Source organism: Dryobates pubescens, chromosome 6 (assembly GCF_014839835.1).
Source record: "Dryobates pubescens isolate bDryPub1 chromosome 6, bDryPub1.pri, whole genome shotgun sequence".
Lineage (NCBI taxonomy): Eukaryota > Metazoa > Chordata > Aves > Piciformes > Picidae > Dryobates > Dryobates pubescens.
Window position 1 is genome coordinate 45,629,489 of NC_071617.1, and position 17,464 is coordinate 45,646,952.

Consider the following 17,464-nt stretch of genomic DNA (forward strand, 5'->3'; position numbering starts at 1 on the left):
AAAGGAGAGAATTAGGGCTGCAAAGATAATAGACTACTGTGAATGTTTATTTTTCCCTTTTCTCAAAAGCCTTTTAACATTGATTTTTGTGTATATCTGCATTAAGAAACATTGGCTGCAGTCTCTAAAATGACTGCATGTGTCATTTCACAAAGGTGAAGCGCACCAACTTGAAAATGGATTTCCACTCTACCACTCTACCCTTCCGCTCTCAACATGAAATTCAGATGAACAAGCAGACTGTGTTTTTCATTTTCTCACCAGGCATTGCCTGCTATCACTAATGCCTGCCTAAACAACTGCATAAGTTATCGTCAGGTGACTTGTACTGACATAATCATCTGAGATCTGATGGTAGTAACATTACATTTTATTTTAGGTGGTACAGCCAATTACAGAAGTCCCCATATTCCCACCCATATCCATTCATTCCCACCAGCTGTGTCAAAACAGTTATTCACAGTTAGGAAAAGCAAAACATAGTTAACCAAGAAACTCTCCACTACTGATTTTAATGATTAAAAATAACACAAAAGGTTTCTTTAACGTGAAATTTTACCTGTAGAAATACCATTTCTCTTCAAATTTTCAACATAATCATTGCCAAAGGAATCCTTTCCAACCTATAAAAAAAAGACAAAAGGATAGTTATTCTCTACAGCAAGGTGATCTAGCTATCCTCTCATCTTTAGACAACAGAATGCTCTAACAGAATTTGAATGCAATGCTTTGCTTTGCAGCACTTTACCGTATTAATAAACAAATATTAAACTACTAAATACTAGTAAAATGTATCAATAGTATTAATAAATAATAGGAACAGTGTTCTGCAGTTTTTTCCTCTTACAGAACTCCCCTCTGCACCCATGTTGCTACATTCAAGTTTCATTCTCTTACTACAATTGTGTTCCCTTGACACTGAAACTTTCTGGGGGCTGTAAAATCTAGAATTGTACTGAATTATCCATCTTTGAAATGAGAGCATTTGTAGGAACTCTAGTTACTGTCTTTCTGGCTGTTTGTATTTCAAATTTTCTAACTCAAGGTGAAAAAATATCAAACTGTGGTTAAGCTGTGGTTACGTGACAGAGAGTGATGATAAACAAGGCATTGCTGATTTCTATAATTCTCAGTACCAAATACATTGTTTACAAATTCAACATTTTTGTTTGTTGTTTGTCCAACAACAGTAGATTGAGTTAGGGACTCAAGATACAATCTATTAGAATAGCATAGCATAGCATAGCATAGCATAGCATAGCATAGCATAGAATTAACCAGGTTGGAAAATACCTTCAAGATCATCGAGTCAAACCTCTCACCCAATACCATCTAATCAACTAAACCATGGCACCAAGCACCCCATCCAGTCTCTTCCTAAGCACGTCCAGTGATGGTGACTCCACCACCTCCCTGGGCAGCACATTCCAATGGACAATCTCTCTTTCTACAAAAGAACATCCAGCCTAAACCTCCACTGGTGCAGCTTGAGACTGTGTCCTCTTGTTCTGGTGCTGGTTGCCTGGGAGAAGAGACCAACTCCCACCCGGCTACCACCTCCCTTCAGGTAGTTGTAGACAGCAATAAGGTCTCCCCTGAGCCTCCTCTTCTCCAGGCTAAGCAACCCCAGCTCCCTTAGTCTCTCCTCACAGGGCTTGTGCTCCAAACCCCTCACCAACTTTGTTGCCCTTCTCCAAGCAACAGCAAGTTGAAGAGCTAACTAACCCTTTCATCTGAAAACAATTCTGCTTGCTGTTTATTCACACTCATAAATGTTTCTCTTGTTACACTACACAAGTTGAACACAGGAGATGAGGTATATGAAGAAAAGAATGATATCACTTGCTTAATGTCAAAACAGCACTCAAGATGTATTTATAAAGCCGACACAGGTTTTAATTCCCCCTTCTTAGCCTACATGTTCAGCATGCGTGTATGCTCCACTTCAAAGAGTAAGTTGTGCATCTGATAAGTATTAAAAACTGACCAATGCTGTAGGAAATATTTCTGCAAGGGAAAGCCCCCACCTTCAGATTAGAAAGCAAATCAAGATCCTGGTCATGGCCTAGATAATGAAAGAATTACACAAAGAGCCCTTACCAATGATCCATCTTCTCATAAAACAGCACTAAATAGCAAACAATGTATTTGAGTCACTGGAAGCACAAAGCAGCTGCCTCTATCACCTGCTGTTAGAAATGTGTCTGTTCGTGAGCTCAGTCCTTTAGAAAGTTCGGGAAAGGCCTGAGTACTAGCTAGAGATCACAAGAAACACCAAGCCATATGGAATTCTAAAATTCCAAGTGTCACAGGTGAAGGATCCTTCCTCTCACACACTCTATTGCACAATCGTGTTTGGAACCATACCTTCATTTCCTTCAATCTGCGATTAGGGATTTTTCTAAAGCACTGTTAGGGACAGCCCCAGTCTTTTACCAAAGGAAGGGAGCAATTTAGGTCAGAACAGTCTAGCCAGATGGAACATTCCTTTAGCACATTGAAAAAGCACTCAACAACATTTATTTCGATGTTATTGTTTGAATATTAGAGAATGTCTGTATCTGTGACTACTCACAGCTTGCCAGCCAGGGCAGGGTTTCAGAAGCTGTATCTTCCAGCTGCTTTAGGCTGGGTAACTGCAGTCATCTGCAATTTAAACCTGAGTTGTGCTCACCTGTCTAGCCTAACAGCTGTACTTATGGAATATGTTCTGCTGGATGGTATCACCTTCTCCTCCTCCCTCTGCTACAAAGCTTCTACAACAAATCTCAGGATTTCATAACCATTTTCCAAAAGCTCAACCAAAACTTCCTCCCTTCAGCTCTGGGTTGTACATAACTCACAGACAGGTGTACTTCATTGTTGAGCTGTCAGAACAACTGAGATCAGCTCTGGTAATTTTGCTCACAGCAAGACATGTCAGGGCTTGAGGGAAGCCCTTGGACTGGTATCCATGGAGGTCCTTGTCCTCTGGAAACTTTTCTCCATGTTAGTTCATCAGCATCCAACCCAGTTGATCCTAGTGAATTTGAAGGGCTTCTCTCTCCATTCAAGTTTTACCCGCAAGGAAGACAGAGTATTGGGCATCAGACTTGTTTTAGATCAAAGGTATATTTACTGACCATGCCCAATTATGCAACATTTTACAAAATATTTTCTGCTCTTGCACAGACCCTGCTAGATGCACTATTGGGTAAAGAGAGAGTCACGAGTGGTGTCCCTCAGGGATCAGCGCTGGGCCCCATCCTGTTCAATATATTTATGATGATCTGAATGAGGGGATTGAATCCATCATCAGTAAATTTGCAGATGACACCAAGCTGGGGGCAGGTGTTGATCTGATCTGTTAGAGAGTAGGAGAGCTCTTCAGAGGGACCTTTTCAGGCTGGACAGATGGGCAGAGTCCAACATAGAATCATAGAATCAACAAGGTTAGAAGAGACCTCAAAGATCATCAAGTCCGACCTGTCACCCAACACCTCATGACTACTAAACCATGGCTTCGAGTGCCACTTCCAGTCCCCTCTTGAACACCTCCAGGGACGGTGACTCCACCACCTCCCTGGGCAGCACATTCCAATGGCCAATTACTCTTTCGGGGAAGAACTTTCTCCTCACCTACAACCTAAACTTTCCCTGGCACTGCTTGAGACTGTGTCCTCTTGTTCTGGTGCTGCATTCTTCTATGTCAACTTGATCAATCTGTCACACAACAACTGTACAAGAAAATAACTACTTAGGGTTGTTTTGTTCTGTTTTGTTAAACTTAAGCTAGAGTTAGCTAACAAAACCTATACACAAGTTGTGAGATGTTGGCTACAGCAAGCATGCAAACGACACCAAACTGAGTGGTGCTGTCCATACCCCAGAGGGACAGGATGGCATCCAGAGGGTCCTGGACAGGCTGGAGAGGTGGTGCCCAGGTGAACCTCATGACGTTCAACAAGAGCAAGTGCAGGGTTCTGCACCTGGGCTGGAACAATCCGCACTGTCAATACAGGCTGGGGAAGGAGCACATAGAAATCAGTCCTAAGGAAAAGGACTTGGGGATGCTGGTGGATGAGAAGTTGGACATGCATTCAACAAGTCCAAGTGCCAGGTGCTGCACTTTGGCCACAACAACCCCATGCAGTGCTACAGGCTGGGGTCAGAGTGGCAGGAGAGCAGCCAGGCAAAAAGGGCCCAGGGGAATACTGATTGACAGCCGGCTGAACATGGGCCAGCAGTGTGCCCAGGTGGCCAAGAAGGCCAAGGGCATCCTGGCCTGCATCAGAAATAGTGTGGCCAGCAGGAGCAGGAAAGTCATTCTACCCCTGTACTCAGCACTGGTTAGGCCACACCTTGAGTCCTGTGTCCAGTTCTGGGCCCCTCAATTTAAGAAGGACATTGAGACTCTTGAATGTGTCCAGAGAAGGGCAATGAGGCTGGGAAGAGGGCCTTGAGCACAGCCCTATCAGGAAAGGCTGAGGGAGCTGGGGTTGTTTAGCCTGGAGAAGAGGAGGCTCGGGGGAGACCTTATTGCTGTCTACAACTACTTGCAGGGAGGTTGTAGCCAGGTGGGGGCTGGTCTCTTCTCCCAGGCAACTAGCACCAGAACAAGAGGACACAGTCTCAAGCTGCACCAGGGGAGGTTTAGGCTGGAGGTGAGAAGAAATTCTTCAGAGAGAGAGTTGTTAGCCATTGGAATGTGCTGTCCAGGGAGGTGGTGGAGTCACCGTCCCTGGAGGTGTTCAAGAGGGGATTGGACGTGGCATTTGGTGTTATTGTTTAGTGGTCATGAGGTGTTGGGTGACAGGTTGGACTTGATGATCTTTGAGGTCTTTTCCAACCTTGTTGATTCTCTGATTCTATGAAATGTCTTAGTCTGCTGACCATACACATAGCATGTGCTGAAATAGCACTTCATCTGTCTTTAGTTAATAACAACAGCTGTACAGGCATTATGGTCACATAGTTTGCATGTTAGAATGACTGGAATTACATCAGTATTTTTCAGTCTGAGTTCTCCCTCCCTTATCATGTTTCCTACATTTCCCAAGACAAATATAAAACAGTAATAAAGAAGAAAAAAAACAATGGAAGATACGCATCATATTCTGGGCTGCATCTGAGGAACAGTTGTGTTCTTACAATGAAGTGAGGATTCATGCTTTCATCACTTCAACTGAAATTTGACTTACAGATCATCTAAAGAGAGAAAACTACACAGCATAATACAGTACTTCCTATTTCTAAGCAGGAATCAAATACAGATTCTGCTTAAGCAGCATTTAGTATATGCAATATAATGCCAGTGACATGCATGTCCAGTGAGAATCCCTCCAAATTGTTGCTCAGAAGTAAATCAAAACTTCCTTCAGCCCATACAAATCCTTCAGCCCAACATCCCTCCACCATATTAATCTCTCAAGATCACTGTGCATTTTTCAGTGCTACAACAGGGTTCTTATACAAAAATGAGCAATTAATTTATTTGCTTAGATCTTTTAGTTTCCTGGCAGTAATCCTTTACACTTCTCTGAACAATCGTCTGTCTTATCTTTGAAGAGGCAATTACTCCACTGATAGACTCTTTTACTGTACTGAGCAATCTGAGGAAGGGACTGACACTGTCATGCATATTGATAACACAGAGTAACAGGAGCCAATTGCAGAGACATCCAGGCAGAAAGCAGAAATCTATTTGTATTTCCACAGTTCAAACTCAGTACTTGGATTTTACATTAAAATCCACAGCATTGTGTGGCAACTCTAGCCATAACCGCAAATCATTCTAGAACCCTCTCTCTCAAACCCTCACCACTCACTGTCTTTTAAAGCTCTGAGATAGGAAGAATGCCTTGTCACTTGATCTGACATGTCCACCCATACTCTTCCCCAGGACATCCTCTGTATAAATGAAGTCCTCACAAGACAATGCCATACTCCACCAATGTTCCTATAGTATTAATAATCATTCTGTTTCTTGAACTTTCAATTGTAGAATTGAAGCAACTCTACTGCAAGGACAACCTCCACTCCTTAGTGGACATGGAGGGGAATATTGTAACAAAAGATGAGGAAAAGACAGAGGTACTGAACTCCTTCTTTACCTCAGTTTTCAATAGTAGAATAGGTTGTCTTCAGGACAACCGGCCTCCTGAGCTGGCAGATGGAGTCAGGGAGCAGTATAGTTCCCCTGTAATCTAGGAGGAAGCAGTTAGAGACCTGCTCAGCCACGTGGATCCCCACAAGTCTATGGGACCAGATGGGCTCCATCCTAGGGTGATAAGAGAACTCACAGATGAGCTGGCCAAGCCGCTCTACATAACTGTTCAACAGTCCTGGCTCACGGGAGAGGTCCCAGATGACTGGAAGCTGGCCAACGTGGTGCCCATCCACAAGAAGGGCCTGAAGGAGGAGCCAGGGAATTACAGACCTGTCAGCCTCAGCTGAGTGCCAGGCAAGATTATGGAACAGGTCATCTCGAGTGCAATCACACAGCACTCACAGGATGGCCAAGGGATCAGGCCCAGCCAGCATGGGTTTAGGAAGGGCAGGTCCTGCCTGACCAACCTGATCTCCTTCTATGATCAGGTGACTGCCTGGTGGATGTGGGGCAGGCTGTGGATGTAGTCTACCTGGACTTCAGCAAGGCCTTTGACACTGTCCCCCACAGCAAACTCCTGGCCAAGCTGTCAGCCCCTGGCTTGGACAGCAGCACTTTGAGCTGGGTTAGGAACTGGCTGGAGAGCTGAGCCCAGAGAATGGTGGTGAATGGTGCCACATCCAGCTGGAAGGCAGTCACTAGTGCTGTATTTGGCCCAGTCCTGTTCAGTATCTTTACTGATGATCTGGATGAGGGGATTGAGTCCATCATCAGTAAATTTGCAGATGACACCAAGCTGGGGGCAGGTGTTGATCTGTTAAGAGGGTCGGAGAGCCCTGCAGAAGAGGGACCTTGACAGGCTGGACAGATGGGCAGAGTCCAAGAGCATGAGATTTAACACATCTAAGTGCCGGGCTCTACACATTGGCCACAAACACCCCATGCAGTGCTACAGGCTGGGGTCAGAGTGGCTGGAGAGCAGCCAGGCAGAAAGGGACCTGGGGGTACTGGTTGAGAGTAGGCTGAACATGAGCCAGCAGTGTGCCCAGGTGGCCAAGAAGGCCACCTGGCCTGTACTGGCCTGTACTCAGCACTGGTTAAGCCACACCTTGAGTCCTGTGTCCAGACCTGGGCCCCTCAGTTTAGGAAAGATGTTGAGTTGCTGGAAGGTGTCCAGAGAAGGGCAACAAAGCTGGGGAGGGATCTCGAGCACAAGCCCTATGAGGAGAGGCTGAGGGAGCTGGGGTTGCTTGGACTGGATAAGACACTTAGTACCATGGTTTAGCTGGTCAGATGGTGTTGGGTAATAGGTTGGACTCGATCATCTCAAAGGTTTTTTCCAACCTGGTTAATTCTGGATTCTGTACTGGATAAAAGAATGTTGGAAATTACGGCCAAAATACAATATGTACTGGGCATAGAGTGTGTGTGTGTGATGGATAGCCTTGATTTAAGAACCAATGAACACTTAAGATTACTTGTTATAGTGAAAATAATTGAATTTTAGTGGCTCATTATTGTCTGACTTTTCTTTGTTTATTCAGTAAGAAACTTCATACTACATCCCACTGACCCATGCAGATACAGGACTGTACTTCTATGAGATGAGACAATTTTATGAGGCTATAAACTGCATTTCCAATTTAAACAGTAAATATTAACTTTTAAAATTAAAAACCTACTCAATACTGGCATTTGTAGATATTGGAGTTATTCTCTGCTCTTTCTGTACTCCGATAAATAAACATCATCAAGAAAAACCAGCTTTTATTGAAAGAAAATGAATATGATTTTGGAAAATCAATAGAAATTATAGTAACTGCTAAATTTTTTATTAGGAATGCAAATGTTTCAGAAACCTGTATGCAGTGAGTAAAGGCTAGACCATTAAAAGATAAAACAAAATTCACACTTCCAGTGTAAAAAAAAAAACCCTTTTAACATTTAGCAGGGAATTCATTGCCAGATCATCTTGTACTTGAATCTGATAATTTTCAAATGCAAAGATGATGAAATATACACAGTATTACAGATGCACAAACACTGCCAGTAGAAAACCCACACACACTGTAGGACAGCCAGTGAAAATGACCCATGGAAATGCACACAGGTGTCATTTAGAGTTACAGCCACCATTCTTTAGGTAAATTTTGGAATGGAAAAGCAGTGAGAAAGGTTTCCCTGAGATGTTTCCAGTACTTCTCAAAAAAATCCTCGACAATGATCCAATGAATCCAGCATTCTCCTCAGCCATGGCAGTAACAAAATATGTCCAGTCAAGTTAATTCTGTGACGTTTCATCTACAGTTATCACAAATAGACAAAGAGGCTACGGAGAGAGAAACCTTAGTGATGATCACTCAAAACTTATAATGTTTAATGACAAAAGCCAAAGAAAACCCTTGTAAGAACATAGCATCTGCCAAGCTGAATCAGCCTAATGGTCTGTTGGCTAGTCTTTATACTAGAGTACATCAGAAAAGTAGGCAAAAAAGTACCAAAGCATGCAAAGGATCTAGACTTTGGACATGAATGTCTCATCCTAATCTCAAGTAATGAGATAATGAGTGAAGCACAAAGTTTTATATTCCTTCTCAAATTTGCTATTGGCTTGTCAGTGTCTGATTTTTAATTGTCTACAAAGTAAACTGCAGACTGACTGCACCTGAATGTCATCTGTGAAGCCCTGATCATCTTTAACAGTGGGAACATAAAGAGGAGGAGCTAATCAGAATTACTTGAATTGTGAATAGCCCAAATCCCCTCATAACCTCTTTTCCATGGTACATCAATCTAAGCCTTGTAATCCTTCACATGCAATGTCTGCCAGATCTCTAGTCAACTGGTCTTTGGTTCTGGCAGTGTTCTTAAAACACCCTACTCCATGCTTAAATTTATAGCTGAAATAACAAAAAGGGCATTAGAGAGTGCTTAAAAAAAATCCACAAAACCAACAACCTTTCTGTAAGTCACCAAATTCCAGTTACCTAAAGATTTACTGGAGTTTGCATGAACATTTAGTTCAGTTAATCCAAGAGCAAGACAGTGCTTACCTTGCAGATGAGCGAGGTTTGGGCCCCGAGTCGTGCAGACTGGACACACTGGTTGGCTCCTTTCCCGCCAAAACCTGTGAAAAACTTATGTCCAAGGATAGTTTCTCCAGCTCTCGGCAACCGTGTGGTAAAGCTGTTCAAATTTCAAGCAAGATTTACATACATTAGTGACTGAAAATAACAAATATCATCAAAATAAAATTGACATTCTTGTCATGCTAAATAGTCCAAGAGCCAGCCATTAAGACCAAAAGAAGACTCAAAGGACCTGACATCCCATCAGTTTAAGTTTATTCTTCATATGACACCCAGTCGAGCTTCTCGTTTATTACTCAAGCAAGGGATTGCATTTCTTTTGTTCATTGTTTCATGTTTCTACAGGAAAAGAAGTACTTGATCCCTGAGTTTCCCCAGTGCTAATTCAATATGGATAATCTCTGAGGTCTTTTCCAACCTTATTGATTCTATGATTCTGTGATTCTAAATTTATAGGTCTAACTGCTCATGTTGTTTTTCTGTAACATTCAGCTTAAGTTTACATATTATTAATTTAATTTCACTATATGTAATTACACCTTCTTGAACTACTCTAGGTAATTTTTTGCTTTGTTCACACCCCTTAAAATTGTAGATCACTATCAAAACCTTGCTCTCCTCTGCTGTAAATCAAGTACCCTGTACATATTTAACCTTTTTTTTCCCCTCTTACAAATCAAGCTTTACAAGTTCTCAGCATTTCGTTATTTCTTGAATGTGGTCCAATCACATTTACATCCTTCTGGAGATGGGTGCCCAGAACCAGATGCACTAATAGAAGTGGAGACCTATCAGGAGTGTATTCTGATTTAATTTCCATTTTAGAAAAAAACCAAACCAAAACAAAGCAGTAATTTTGTTAACTCCACCAGATGCTTTGCTATCTCCAGCAAGAGTTGAAAGGAAGAAAAGACACCACTGAGATTACGTGGAAAAATTTCTCCGTATGCAAATGGCTAGCTTACTTTTGCCAATTCTATTAAAATACATGACTCAATGCTGTGTTTACAACACTTGAGATTACCAAAACTTCTGCCTCCTCAAGCCATACATTCCAGGCACAGGGTTTAAAAATGTAATTCGTTCTATCTCTTAAGCTACAAACAAGTTTACAACATGTGTAGAGGGAAGGCCTCCTACGATGTACTATCAACCTGTTCAGTCAATGACAGTTTGCTTAGACAGGTTTCCAGAAGTCTGCAGAAATGAAAAGGGAAGTGGGGAAGGGGAATCTGAAATAATGCAGAAGAATCTGCCCTAATAAAAAGGAAAAGATTAACTTCAGTTCTGTTTGCCCATTAACAACATTATTTCAATAAACAGGATAAGATAGGATAGGATAGGATAGGATAGGATAGGATAGGATAGGATAGGATAGGATAGGATAGGATAGGATAGGATAGGATAGGATAGGATAGAAAGAATAGGAATTAACCAGGTTGGAAAAGACCTTGGAGATCATCGAGTCCAACCTATCGTCCAACACCATCTAATCAATTAAACCATGGCACCAAGCACCCCATCCAGTCCTCTCTTAAACACCTCCAGTGATGGCAACTCCACCACCTCCCTGGGCAGCCCATTCCAATAGTCAATCACTCTCCAGCTCTCCAATTCAGAAGAAGAGGTTACATGCTCCTGCAATAGCAAATCACTACAGAGTGCTTTCTGAAAAGGATATGAAGAGCGTGTGGATATTACTTTCCAAGGGCACACTGGTGTTCACAAAACCTTACAGAATGAATGACAGAGCACAACCTGATTTATTAAACATTCTTAGGAAAAAGAAACCATTTTTTATTCCATTAATTTTCAATTCCAGCATCCATCAGTTCACAGGTTTAGCAACACTTGAGAAAACCTAAAATTAAATTAGCAATGCCAAGTCAGTCCTAAACTCCCAGAAACTGCTATTTTGGGTTTGAAGGAATTGTTACAGGCTGGTGCTTCATCAGTACCTAGTTTCCAGATACAAGTAGGGATTCAGAGTCTTGAGTTGGAATGCTTGCAAACAGAGCACCTCAGGGTTCAGTGTGAGAGCACAGTATCCATCCAGCATGTTTATTTTGTGTGAATCACCATGGAGAAACCTCGAAAGGTTCACTCATACAGCTAATAGCACTCATTTTGTTTCCAGTGAGGCAGAGATAGGAACATTCTGTTGGGAAATACTTGAATTATTTAAAAGTAAAATACAACAGCTTTTTAGAAATACAGGTACTTAATATATATACAGAAAGGGTTGCTAAGTTGCTGAGTTAAAACTGTTCACCCACAGCAGCATCTGGCAGCTTGTTTACAATGGGAATCTCCAAGGATTCATGGAAAAAGGTGTAAAAAGTGTAAATAAATAATGTTTATTTTGGTAACACCTATAATTTATCACCATTTTCACCACTGGAAACCAAAGTAGTGATGGTTGTGGACCAGAGAATGAAGGCCACAAAACTCAGCTGAGGAAGCTTCTATTCCAGCAGTGTCAGTGTACTACATGCATACGTCTAAAATCATGTATCATTCAGCAAAGAATAGCTGTTTCACCCAGACCTGGTAAGAAATAGTAATAGCAGGTCTTGGATAATTCCTTTCATCCACAGATCTCACTACACTTTAAAAAGCAGAACAACATCATTATTCCTGTTTTGTGGGTGTGAAACTTCAGCAAGTCATTCTGCCTTTTTGTGCCTCAGATCAGCCAAGAAGCCAGTGGCAAAACCAAAAATAGAAATCAGCTCAATCCACTAGCTCATGCTGTCTTCTCATTTAAATTCTGCAGCATGAAAATGGTATCAAGTCTCAATTAATTTTCCTTCCTTAGGGTGTTTTTTCAGAATTAAAGCTTAGTCTAAATAGAATTTGTTTCCACAAAACAGTGATATACTTTTAGACAAAGATTAACAAATGTGACATCCCAGCAGACAACTGCTAATAGCACTGCTCTGAGTTCATGTGCATTTTGAAGATGCACATTTGAACTTACATATTCTTGTGTTAACACTGACCAGGGCATGACTTGATTCTTCTCTCAGTAACATAGGCATCAACATGCAACTCCAATGAAAGTATTATAATTACACTGGTGAAAAAAACAGAGAATCCGGGCCTCAGTATTTCAAGCAGCATGGCATAACAACTGCCTATGGAATCAAACAGCTTGTTGAAGATGGGGAGATGACCTTTTCTATTGTTTTGATGGAAAGGTACATGGCAAATGGCAAAGGATCAAGTTGGAACAGTAATTTATAATTAGCCAATTTTAAAAATAGGCTAACAGATGAGGTAAGAGCATGCAGCAAGTTCCTGTAGCACACTGGAAATAAAACCCCCACCTTATTCCATGTCAGGCATGACTGCAATCCTTTTCAAGCAGTTCTCCAATCCCACAGCCTATTTTTCTTTTCCACATTAAACAAATTCATACATATAAGCCTGGAGGTTTCACTTTCCCTGAAACAAGTACTCAAAGATTTTTTTTCTTTTGTGACTATAATGCTATTTGCTTGTTATTTAATTCTGTAACTACCCTTCAGATTCACATCAGACAATTTTAATGAGCATTTTGGGCTTCTGTCATGAACAGGCAATGATGAGTAATCTGTATGATTAAGGAACCCTATAAATTCTTGGTTTATTGATGGTGTCACAAAGAATACTCAAAATAGCCTAAAAGTGATGAAACAGATAATGCGACTCCAAAACTAGGCTAAATAAGTTAATTAGAAAAACTGTCAGACAAGCTTTCAAAATTGTTACATAAAATGTTTTGTAACTCCATTTACAACTTTGACATAATTTGAAAACACTGAGCTGAAAACCCTAATTTAAATTGCTCTCCTACAGACTACCCTTTGCTTGTGTGACATACCCTGCCCAGCTTTGAGAGGATAAATGGCACAACAGATATTGAACTCTTACATCTTATGAACAACCGAAAACTAAACTTGAAAACCTCCAACATTTATTAGATGGGAGATAAATTACCATGTTTTGGAAATTTTGCATCATACTATGGAATCATATTTATGAAGTTCAGACTGAGGTACCCTGAAATATTTTGGACAATATGAATAGAGAGGCTGAGGGAGCTGGGATTATTCAGCCTGGAGAAGAGAAGGCTCACAGGAGATCTTATTGCTCTCTACAACTACCTGAAGGGAGGTTGCAGCCAGGTGGGGGTTGGTCTCCCAGGCAACCAGCACCAGAACAAGAGGACACAGTCTGAGACTGCACCAGGGGAAGTTTAGGCTTGTGGTGAGGAGAAAGTTCTTCCCAGAGAGAGGTGCTAGCCATTGGAATGTGCTGCTCAGGGAGGTGGTGGAGTCACCATCCCTGGAGGTGTTCAAAAAGGGATTGGACGTGGCACTTGAAGCCATGGTTTAGTGGTCATGAGGTGTTGGGTGACAGGTTGGACTTGATGATCTCTGAGGTCTTTTGCAACCTTATTGATTCCATGATTCTATGAAATGAATTCTGACTGAATATTTACAAAACAGTATTTAAATGTAAAGCAGGCAGCAACGCTGCCCATATTTGGTCATGGGAACTGAAGAATCTTATATCCACTTATGTTTCAGAACTTTGGGTTGAATAAAAGTACACATAAAAATTTCCCTATTGCAGTAACTTCAACCCTCTCTTCCAGTGAGTGAATTGCCTTGAAGGCAAGAGCTGATTAGCATTTGTATTTTTACACAGACATCCCTTTAGAAGGATGGCAGAAGAGACAGAACCAAATCCTTTACTACTGTATTAAAGCACTGAATTAGAGGTGAAAGCACAAGTTACTGAGTCATTAATGCCCCTATCCTGATATTCCAGCTTTTCTTAAAAAGTTACCATCTAAGCAGCAACTATATTATATTCAGAGACAGTCTGATGAAGGAAGGATGGGAAAGGGAGAGAATATATTAGCAGCATTTGCATGAATTAATCCTGATATTAATCATTGTTTGCTTCCAGTTCTTGACATCAGTGTCTGTTCATTGCTTTCAACACAAGAAAGTACTATAAAGATGTATTATCACTGTTCACTAAAGCTGATGGAAAACCATGTCCTCCCTTCAGGAGTATTTTCTCCCACCAATTCTCTTGCATTGTTTTTATTGTTCATGAAGCTTCCTAATTCAAAATATTTGTGTTCCAAGGGTCATTTTAATTCAGAACAGACAAATGGTCCAAATTATGGTACAGCACTAGGGCGGGCAGGAATTTGCAGGACTGAGAAAGTGAGTGAGGGGAAGAGCAGGAGTGTGTTTGCTGGCCAGAGTACAGCCAGATTACCCTAAACCTATGCTGAAACTATGACTTGATACTAATTTGCATGTTGAAAACACTGAATGCTATGTAACTAAGGTTTAATTAAATAGTATATTATACTTAGCTTGTTAGACACACTGAAGAAAAGCAAAATGTATCAGTATGTTTCTGACATGTACATGAGAAAAGTACACACAATTTTTCCTCTAGAAAAGCCAATATTCTCCTTTCAGGGAGGAAGATATCTCATAGGTTAGACATCACATTATATAAGATGACTGACACTTACATAGTATCAAACCAAACATTAAACCTTTTTTGCGGTTTGGGGTTTTTTTTCATTCCTGATGCAAGGCAAAGATACCTGGGGATCTCAAAATAGTGGCACAAATACAGCATTTCAAAGTTCCCTTTGAATGACTGAACCAACCTGACTCTTTCTCTCCTCCTGGGAATTCCCTAGAATGGGGAAAATCCCTCTCCGATCAGAGTAGGCGTAACTAGCCACTGTCTAGTACATACAATTTACTGGGCTTTCATGATTCTCAGAACTGAATAAATACAAAGGAGAGAACAGTTCTTGTCTCTGACTAGGAATATTAGTACAACATTGTGGTGAAAAAGTCTCAGACCTCTTTTGGATTTGGCTTAACTTTTGGTTTAGCCTCGGTATGTTTTGTCTAGCTTCATTTTCAAAGATTTGAACATGAGCTATGGGAAAGTACCCATAACACAGGGACAAAAAGACCACAATTCTTTTCAAAATCTTATGTTCTTTACACATTTATGCTTTCATCTCTTTTAATAATCCACTAAAATATCTTATTGGAATGTAGAAAAGTTCCAAGAATTATAAAGAGACTACCTCAGGAATTTACTTAACTACAGTTTGGTTTAAGTATGGGGCTATCTGGTTCTAGGTTCTTAGTCTCACTTCAGATCTTTACTGATGGACAAACATGTTAGGAGACAATTAGAAATCATAGAAAATCTCTATTTTTCGTTCCCTGTATGTCCCTGAACATGACAGGACCTTCTTTAAAAAACATTTAACTTTTCAGACAATTCAAATAGCTGGTTATTGCTTGGATGTTTTATGGTCTGGGTTCTTTCTCTAGCTTACAGTAATGAACAGTGTAGAAACACTACCAGCACTGGTACCATGAGAAATAACTGATGCCTAAGGAGCAGCCCCTTTGCAGAACAGTGCTGAAGAACAGTGGCAGAGTGAGACGCAAAAGCTTTACCCCATTTTCCAGTCGGAGCTTTTCAAAACGTCTTCTATTTTATGTGATACAAGGTTTGTCACTACAAACAAGCGTGTGATGAATTAGTTCAGAGCAGCAGAAATCTTTTTACTTAGTTCTGCCACCAAATAAAATACATATCTTTTATCAAACATATTTTTATTAAAAAAACCACACCACACAACCAATAAACACCACCAAACTGTTTTATAGACGTTATTACTGAATGGGTATGCAGCTGAACTGAAGAAACTGGTGAAAATCTCAAGCAGCAAAAAAAATGAAATGAATGGCTGAGAATGAATGGCAGGTAGGAGGGCCGTAAGACTGGTACCATCATCTTATATGTGCAATCACAACCTCAATTTAAAAAGACCAAAATTCAAAACACGTTGAATGAGAAGAGATCCCCACAGCTCTTCAAGAACTTCACGAACATTTCTGCTGACCCTCTGCAGAGAAGCAAATTTTAGTCAGATGAAGCTTGCCCAGGCAGCTAAGAGGGCCAATGGCATCCTGGCCTGCATCAGGAACAGTGTGGCCAGCAGGAGCAGGGAGGTCATTCTGCCCCTGTACACTGCACTGGTTAGGCCGCACCTCGAGTCCTGTGTCCAGTTCTGGGCCCCTCAGTTTAGGAAGGAGGTTGACTTGCTGGAACGAGTCCAGAGAAGAGCAACAAAGTTGGTGAGGGGTTTGGAACATAAGCCCTATGAGGAGAGGCTGAGGGAGCTGGGGTTGCTTCGCCTGGAGAAGAGGAGACTCAGGGGTGACCTTATTACTCTCTACAACTACCTGAAGGGAGGTTGTGGACAGATGGATGTTGGTCTCTTCTCCCAGGCGGCCAGTACCAGAACAAGAGGACACAGTCTCAGGCTGCGCCAGGGGAGGTTCAGGCTGGATGTTAGAAAAAAGTTCTATACAGAAAGAGTGATTGCACATTGGAATGGGCTGCCTGGGGAGGTGGTGGAGTCGCCATCACTGGAGGTGTTCAGGAGAAGACTTGATGGGGTGCTTGGTGCCATGGGTTAGTTGTTTGGGCGGTGTTGGATTGGTTGATGGGTTGGACGCGATGATCTTGAAGGTCTCTTCCAACCTGGTTTATTCTATGTATTCTATGTATTCTATGTAAATAAGAATGCATTCAGATGAATGTTCTGAAGTATTTACAGTAGCACACTGTACCACACTGCAGTGAAATGATATTACCAAGGGATCCAAATTCCTAATTTGTTAGGTGGATGAAACCTTAAACACAAAGAAACTATTGCACTAACTGCCAAATGCGCTCTCAGGAAACTACAAACCTATAACTTCTCACATCCTTAGCAGTTTCATTTTTGGGAAAGGGTAGGCACAACACTGATGCAATTCATAATCTGTGGAATCTTTAATTCTGAACTTGAAGCTCTAAAAAGATTTAAAAAACCCCAACCAACAAATATGAATCTATCTTCAGATGTTTGGGTCTGAGCAAACATTCCATCATTCTTACCAAACATTTGTTTTGTATCTAAGAAAGATTGTAGACATTTTTAAAATTACTGCTCTGCAATTTAATTTGCCTCCTATGTTGTCCTTCCTTGAGGTCTCTCAATTATATAATTTTTTGGAAGTGCAGTTACATAATTATTTCAAGTCAATTGGATGGCAATGTTGGAATAGGCTGTCTCCAAAACATGCCGTGCTCACCCAGGACTGAAAAAGGCTGCCTACAGTTACTATGCTGAACAGAGTATTACAGCATAGTATAGCATAGCATAGCATAGCATAGCATAGCATAGCAT

At 41.2% G+C, this 17,464-nt stretch overlaps 1 protein-coding gene across 2 annotated transcripts in view; it reads right to left on the minus strand.

Moving 5' to 3' along the window:
- RBKS (ribokinase) overlaps positions 1-17,464 on the minus strand; it is an 87,397-nt gene that overhangs the window by 53,617 nt on the left and 16,316 nt on the right. For both annotated transcript variants that reach the window (XM_054162430.1, XM_054162429.1), the window contains exons 2-3: positions 9,142-9,274; positions 560-623 (exon numbers count right to left, since the gene is read on the minus strand). In XM_054162430.1, coding sequence (XP_054018405.1) covers positions 560-623; positions 9,142-9,274 — 197 coding nt within the window. The remainder of the gene's footprint in view (positions 1-559; positions 624-9,141; positions 9,275-17,464) is intronic.